Here is an 8037-nt window from a genome sequence, read left to right as displayed (position 1 = left end):
GGGGGACGAACGGTGCTAAAACCCTCTTGTTGGGCTATTGATAGTATGCAAAACAAAAAAAATAGAAGAGATGTCCCAAGACCAGGTCTTGGATTAGCAGTGCGGGAAATAAAGTTAAGATTACGAGCTCGAGTGGTGTTGCACCAACTTCGAGCAAAACTAATTCGTAAAAAGAATTAGAATGTAGCTATTAAGCTAGATTCTAATTGACTTCGTAAAATTGAAAACACCACGAAAAAAATTACGTGATTGGTGATTGCACCAGATCAACGTGACCCCGCTCTGATACCAATTGTTGGATCAAAAGCGGTAGAGGGGGGGTGAATAGCGCTCGTGGCTATTTCGCGTTTCGGAATCGACTTTGTAAAACTCGACGAGTAATAAGAGTAATAAAGCAGCGGAAAATAAAAGGCACACAACTCGAACACAGGTCATTTACTTGGTTCGGAGCATGTGACGACTCCTACTCCAAGGCCCGCGGTCGTTGACCGCTTTCGGTGGACAACAACTATAGAATCGATAAAGTTTACAAGAATAACAATTACAGCTCAAATTAAAATAATGATGTTGTACCGACAACTAGAAATGAGGAAACGAAGCTCCGGGTCGTCGGGAGGTTGTCGCAGCACTTTGGGATCATGTCGTTAGCAGCTTTTCGCAGAAGGATCGCTTGGATGATGATTTCTTGAGTGCTGCCTCGAACCCCTCTTTTATACTGTGCCGGAGGCGCCTCCAAGCCTGTTCAAGGCGCCTCCAGGCCGCTGAGTCGCACCAGTGGATCAGCGCAAACCTGGTCGCACCTTATCTGGTTTAAGGCGCCTTCAAGCCTTGGTCCAAGGCGCCTCCAGCTTCATCCGAGGCGCCTCTAGCTCCTCTGGACAGCTGGCTTCGGCTTGCACCCAAGGCGCCTCCAAGCTCCATGGAGGCGCCTCAGACACTGTTCATCCGAGGCTAAACTCTAGTTTTTGGCCCTGGAAAACATGTTAGTCTACAAATACAAACACATCCTGCAAAACCAAGTTAGCACAGATATTAATAAAATATTCTGACAGTCTTCGGACTGTCCGAGTCTGACTTCGGATTTCCGACCGGAAATCCTAAGTCGACCCGACGCCTACTGTTCCCTCTGCGGGGAACGCATCCTCACCTACTCCACTCAGGAGTTTTACCTGTTGCCAGTACGATCCTCCAGATCGATTGAACTTTTGCTCGGCGCTCGATGCTTCCGGACTTTCTGCTGGACTCTCGCTTCCCGGCTCGTTCAGTCTTCCATCTGGTTCGCGACACCAGGACTTTCCACCTAGGGTTATCACCCCCTAGGACTTTTGCCTGAAGCCCTCGATCCGCAAAGACTTTCCGCATAGGGTTATCTCCCCCTATGACCTAGGGTTACCACCCCCTAGGATTTTTCTTCTGCCTAACCGCAGCTAGGACTTTTGCCTAAGTACCACTTAGGACTTTCCTGCAAGCTCTATGAATCTTGTTAGATAACAACATAACCTTAACTTTGAATTCCCTTGCCATTATTAAAACAACGATTCGATCATCGGATGCTTCCCGCACCAACAATTAGGTCATACCATGAAAGTGGATTTGTGGACAACAACTCTTTTACATGAACCCAATTGAGCCCACAAGCTGGGCCACATATGCATTATTAGCTTAAGGACTCCTCAGTAGTTTGCTGTAATGGCGGGTAGCCGAGCTTGGCCACGTACCTACATGCCTAATGATGTGCCTCACACGCTATAATATCCACGCCAATTTCTATATAATATCTTTAAAATTTAAAATAAATAATTTATTTTATTAAATTAGATAATTATTTTTCACTACTCAACTATCTTAAAATTTTCATTTTTTATTATTTTCTTCTCCTCTATTTTTTATTAGTTTTTTCTTCACCCTAAGCCATTTATCCAATCTACTCTTTGTAATTTTTCTTTTTTCTAAATTAAATAATATTTTAATATTTAAGGAATATATTGACCCTATAAATTTAGCAAAGTACTATTTATAAAATCTAAATTTAGATAAGGTATAAGATAGCTATGTAAAGATTTTTTTTACATAAAATATAAAATAAATTTTATATTTAGAAAAATTGATATGAATGCTATGAGCAAATACATACTAGACACATCGGATTTTCCTAAATACCCCCACCAATCTAAGCCAAAACCTTCATGGCCAAAGGCAATTTTGTCAATCGATTGCTGATAGATCTCCAGGGTGTTTTCTAGAAAGAAAGAAAGATCGCAACATGTTTCCCTCTGGAAAATAGTAATCGAGAGGTATTGTTTAGGATGGTAATGGGACAGATTTGAACTGGGTTTGGCCAATTCTAGAATCTGCCCCGCCAGAAAAAAATGAACCCGAACCCAGACCTGACCCATCCCAACTCCACTTAAAATCGGAAGGATTAGACTCACCAACTTACTATATATATATATATATATATATATATATATATATGGGGCAGATTGGGGCGGGTTCATTGAAATCCGTAATTCGCCCCGAACTCGCTTTTAAACTCGGACAACGGATTTTGACCCGTCCCGTAACTCGTTTGACCAGATTTAAATATGCTTCGAACAGGATAAATTTAATACGAGGCCGAATTTAAATCCGGACCATTATCATCCCTAGGTATTGCTCATCCAGACTATCAAGTTCATTGTGATTCTTTGAAATGTTTTTTCCTTCATTTTTATTGTGATTCTTTGAAGTTTTTTTCCTTCATTTTTGTTCACTTAAAACTCCGTCTTTGTTTGGAAGTGAGTAGTCATTTCGAATTTTATCTAAACTCGTCAGAATTCATTCCAGGAGACCAAGCGAAGCATGGGCGGCCTCGCCCTTCCCCCTAAGCATTCGCTCCGCCGTCCAAAGGAGCCGATGCTATGGCTCACCCGAGGAAGTAACTCACCATCATCACCTTCATGGCAAATAACAATGGAGGAGTCTACGATAACAGTGGCAGTAAAGGAATCATCCCCAGAATTTACCAGTGGACAAGAAACATGTGCTTAAATGCTGAAATATAATGCGCATTCAGAATTTGACACCCTCAAAGGGAAATTATATCGTCAAAGTGTGATTTACAGATAGCATTTTGGTTGGTCTACAAAAAAAAGTTTCTGTTGTTGGGACTCGAGTCCGGGTCTCACATATGAGAACTGAATATCCTAACTAACCATACTACAACAGATTTGTCTTCCAAAGAAGAAATTGAAGATATCTCAAGAGATAAGCATTCGGTCCACACTCTAAAATCAAGAGGTTGAAAAAAGATATTGTACCTTGCAAAATCACAAGAAATTGTCCAAGAATAACTTTTGCTCTTCCTATTTTCTAATGAAAATGTTTAACCAACACAACCTCCCAACTTTATATATATCACTGATAAAGATAGATTGAATTGCACGAGAATCAAGATTATTTTTTTCATTTATTTACTATTAAACTAAAAGAATAACGGATTCTAAATTCTTCCTCGAATGAGTTTTGATCTATTTTTTTATCAACTCGAAATTAGACTAAATGAACTTTCCTTGATGTCACATTAGGCCAACCAACAATCACTTTCTTTATTCATTCCATCTTCCGCCCTACCCATCCAATTTCCTCCTGTCCCAAACCTGACTAGCTAACTTCCTCTTGTGCCAACTAACCAACAATATGGTGGCTAATGAACTAGTGGTAGCTTAGATTGCTACGAATCATAGTTGTAGCTAGACCACCACTGCCTTGCAGCCTAGCCACAGTGAGTCACATCCTAACCATAGCAAGCTTGCGGCGGCAACAAGATCGTTGCATGCTCGCGGTCGACCGACCCTGAGTTCCTCTCTCCATTCCTTCCCCTTTCCTCCTTTCCCATTGATCCTTTATAACCATTGATCCTTTTCCCTTCTCGAGCATGAATATCAGTTTGTTACTCCACACATCTTTTGAATCCATATTTTTAACATGTGTGAACCATGTTATTAATAAGGTGGCCGGCTCATTTTTCAGCATTGCAAGACTACCTAATAGATTCACAAATGATTTAGAGCTTAATTCAGGGATAATCTTAAATCACCACCCATAACACGCCCATAAAGAAGCTAGACCACTAATGATCAAAATCATTGACTACTACCCAAATTGCAAAAGAGAGACAAAAAGGGCTTAGTGCAAGTCAATAACCAAATTAAGGTTGAGAAATAAGTGAGAACGTATAAAGAGATAAGGAGCATTATGTTCCTTAACCATAGTTTTAACATTATTCTAATAATTATTTTGTAGTAAGATCACCACAAAAATGTGAAATCAACTCAATATGTGGGAGAGAAGCTAAGAGCCTAAGACAATGGAGTGCATGAGCAATCGAAGTATTTAAAGATAATAATGCTTATAATCTCGCGAGATCCTACTAGAAATCATCGTCTATCAAGTGATAATAATCAAAACTTTGTTTGATGATTAAAGCTTGATCATACAATTACTATAGCTTTACATTTCAATATGGCAGACAATAACATGCTTGCAGATACAAAGAAACTGACCTAAAATTATAACAGCAAGCCACGTATGACATTAACTGATGTGGCCTCTCAACGTCCTGTAGGGTTCATGATATCTGAGAAGACAGCATCAGGAGGTTCCAAAGACAGTCCTAGAGAGTCCACGCTACCTATAATGCTCCTGTCTTGAATGTTCATCATGGAGGTTATGGCGGTTGCAGTAGTCGATTCCGTCGTCGGAGTGTTAAGGTCTTGCTTATGGAACATGTCGAGTGGTATTGCTTCGTCGAATATGCCATCAATGATGTTGCCGCTGTTCTCTGCGCTTACCTGGATATGCAAGGCGATTTGAAGGTTCCAAAGGACGTCGCCCATGGAAGGTCTTTCCACCCCGACATCGGCCAAGCATTTCTCTGCAGTCTCTGCGAACTTCTTGAAACATTGTGGAGCGATCCTACCCTTCAAGCAGGGGTCCATGATCTCCTTGAGAATGCCCTTCTTTTGGCAGTGCAGTGCCCAATCAGCCAAGTTCACTTGCTCCTCTGGAAGTGCCCGATTAAGAGCTGGCCGAGCACAGAGGACCTCAAACAATACGACCCCAAAAGAGAAAACATCAGATTTCTCAGTGAGCTGCTGCCTTCTGAAGTACTCTGGATCAAGGTAACCAAAGCTTCCCTTCACTACTGTGCTGACATGAGTGTTGTCCATTTCCGGGCCAGTTTTCGAAAGTCCGAAATCTGAAACTTTAGCGACCCAATTTGCATCCAACAATATGTTTGTGGTCTTTACATCTCGATGTATGATGGTGTATGTCGCACCTGTGTGAAGATAATGCAGCCCATGCGCAACCCCAATGCATATCTCAAGTCTTTGTTTCCATTGAAGTGGTGACTTTTGCGTAGTATACAGGTGCTCACGAAGTGTGCCATGAGCCATATAATCATAGACTAAGATCATTTCATAGTTCTCCTCACAGTAACCAATTAAAGAAACAAGGTGTCTGTGTCGGAGCTTGGATAACATCTCAATTTCAGTCTGGAATTCATGGACACCTTGCTTTGACATTGGGTTACCACGCTTGATCGCAACCTTCATGGTTCCGTCATCAATCTCCCCGAGGTAGACCTTCCCGAACCCACCGACACCAAGAAGGAGAGATTCATCAAAGTCTTTTGTGGCAGTTTGGATCTCTTCAAAAGAGAAGTAGCGGCAAAGATTAGCAGGTAGCGGCGAGGCAGTGCTCCCAGTTGTTGTCTTGGCTGATGTAGCGAAAGGTGAGTTGCTGATGAGGGAGAGAGGCAACGAACCATAAGTCCCCTCACTGTTGGCTGCTTCCTTCACCTTCTGCTTCTTCCGGCGCCTGCATAATAGAATGAAGCCAAAAGCAACAAGCAAAATGACAACTCCCCCAGTTAATCCACCAAAAATAGCACCAACAGCCTTGTGCTGCTTCTGACTGGCAGGACTATCAAAAGTCTGAGTACTACGTGGTTCTGGATTAAAACCCGCTAAACTGTTGCTGCTGTTCGGCAACTTGAAGACCTCCAGCCCGTTTAAAATTGCATCGTAGTACGCTGGTTGCGAGGCGATTTCTGGATGAAGGGCAACCCACATGTCCATCTGTCCACTTCCTGTTGTAATCACAACATAATCCTTGAATGTTGCAACACCGATACCGCCACTCCAAGCAATGACATCTGCGTATTTCTGTGCTGTCTGGTTATTAATGAAGATATCAAAAACTCTTTGGTTCGTCGTGGTTATGGGATACTGGATCTCACAAAAATGAAGCCGGACAAGGTAGTAGAAGCCAGCATCCACTTGAAGAATCCATGTAAGATTGTACTGCAAACCCCATGATATGTATGTACCCATTGACCTTGCTGTCGCGTAGACTTCAGTTGGCGCAATGTAAGGTGGAACGTCAGGGGCGTATGTGATGCTAACATTTGGATCTTTAGAAAATTTCACACCAATAGCAGCGGCAAAAATGTAACGTGCATCATCTTCCCAAAGCCTGGAAAATTCCCCATTGGGAGGGGCGATTGCTTGGCCACCCACGTTGAGCCGGTAAACAGTTTCGATGGCCATTTCTGGATCGATCTCGTACGTTATGGGATTGCCATCGCCACCAGTGATAAGCATAGGATTGCCGGAGTTAAAGATGTCAGGGATTGGCACAATCTCGATGCCGTTTATAAAGGCATAAGAATGGTTATGAGTGGGGGAGGGAGAGAAGGTGAGGTTTAGGACGCCGGTGGAGACATTGAGGGAAAATTCACGGGTAAAGTAGTAATCATTTAAATTATCAGCAACAAGAGAAGCACTAAAATTGTGGAGGAGAGTGTAAGGGCCAGCTGTGACAGAGAAGAAGGCATCGCCAGAGGTGTAGTTGTCGTAATTGGAAGGGTAGAAATAGAGACGGAGGAATACTCGACCGCCGACGGCGAGAGAGAAATTGTAGGAAAAAGGGGAAGTGAACACCCGAGCGGTCAAGTACGGGACTGGAAGCACCGACGAACCTTGCTGTGTAGCTTTGACGCTATGGCCGCTCAAAGGGAGGGAGAAGTTGAAATCGGAGTCGGGGGTCCAATCCCTTCCATCGAGGTCGGAGCCCGGTTGAGAAGCTCCGCAACTGAGGAGGATCGCGGAGTCATTATCAGCAGCTAAGATGGCCGGAGCCACCGACAAGATTATCAAAGAAGCGCAGACGAGGGCGCAATTAGGGAGAACCACAGGATTCTTCATTGGAAAAAGCTCGCTCGAACCTTGAGCAAGATTCGATTTTTCCACCACTACAAAATTTCAAAAGAAAAGGGTTTTGGAAAAATCGCAGATTGTGCAAAAACAGGAAGAACGAGTAACGCCTAGCCTGTACGGAAAGGCAACATAACAAGCAAAAAGAATACCGACAATAGAAAAGCAGAAAACCTGACCAGATGCAGCAGACGGATCGAGTATACTATAGAGGGCCTCCGGCTCCGATCATAGAACTCAGCGTGAAGCGTTTTAGCTGCTCTGTGCTCGCCTATATTATTTATAATATTGTTCGACTAATCTTATAGTGATCCCAATTCCCAATGCGTCGAGGCAGGCCCCTGCTATTCAATTCCAATGTTAAATGTCAATTATTAAGATGGTAAATAAGCTGAATCAAGTTGTGTTTTAAGTATTCAAATTTATTTGATAAGATAATTAAATCGAGTTAAATAGAAATCGAGTCGAGTTTAAAATGAATCAAGTTTTTGAATGAGTGTTCAAGTTTGACTTGATTTATTTTTTATGAGCTTGAGCTTATTTGAACCTTGACTTGAGTTTTGTTCGTTTAGATGTTATCAAGCTCTCAATTCAAGATTGGTTTGAGCTTGGTTCGAACTCGGTTCGTTTAGATGTTATCAAACTCTCAATTCAAGTTTGTTTGATTGTTTGAAGCTTTTAGTTGTTTGATTAATTATTGAGCTTGATAATTTAAATTTATTTTATTTTATTATTTATTTAGCATATTCAAAAGTATTTTATTAATGAACATTGTTCA

General features: G+C 42.1%; 1 protein-coding gene across 2 annotated transcripts; it reads right to left on the bottom strand.

Annotated features, from left to right (window-relative positions):
• Positions 1-4412: 4412 nt before the first annotated feature.
• LOC121989439 (receptor-like protein kinase FERONIA) lies at positions 4413-7532 on the bottom strand. 2 transcript variants are annotated; one of them, XM_042543504.1, is made up of 2 exons: positions 7434-7532; positions 4413-7297 (listed from the first exon to the last, which is right to left on the bottom strand). In XM_042543504.1, exon 2 carries the CDS (start codon positions 7248-7250, stop codon positions 4593-4595), a length of 2658 nt encoding a protein of 885 aa, XP_042399438.1. In that variant the 5' UTR covers positions 7251-7297; positions 7434-7532; the 3' UTR covers positions 4413-4592. The 2 variants fall into 2 exon arrangements, with proteins under 2 accessions (XP_042399438.1, XP_042399437.1); XM_042543503.1 differs by having other exon boundaries at positions 7439-7530.
• Between the last annotated feature and the right edge of the window lie 505 nt (positions 7533-8037).

The sequence above is a fragment of the Zingiber officinale genome, chromosome 6B (genome assembly GCF_018446385.1).
Source record: "Zingiber officinale cultivar Zhangliang chromosome 6B, Zo_v1.1, whole genome shotgun sequence".
Lineage (NCBI taxonomy): Eukaryota > Viridiplantae > Streptophyta > Magnoliopsida > Zingiberales > Zingiberaceae > Zingiber > Zingiber officinale.
Note: the sequence above shows the minus strand (reverse complement) of the source record. Positions and strands in the feature narration are given on the sequence as shown.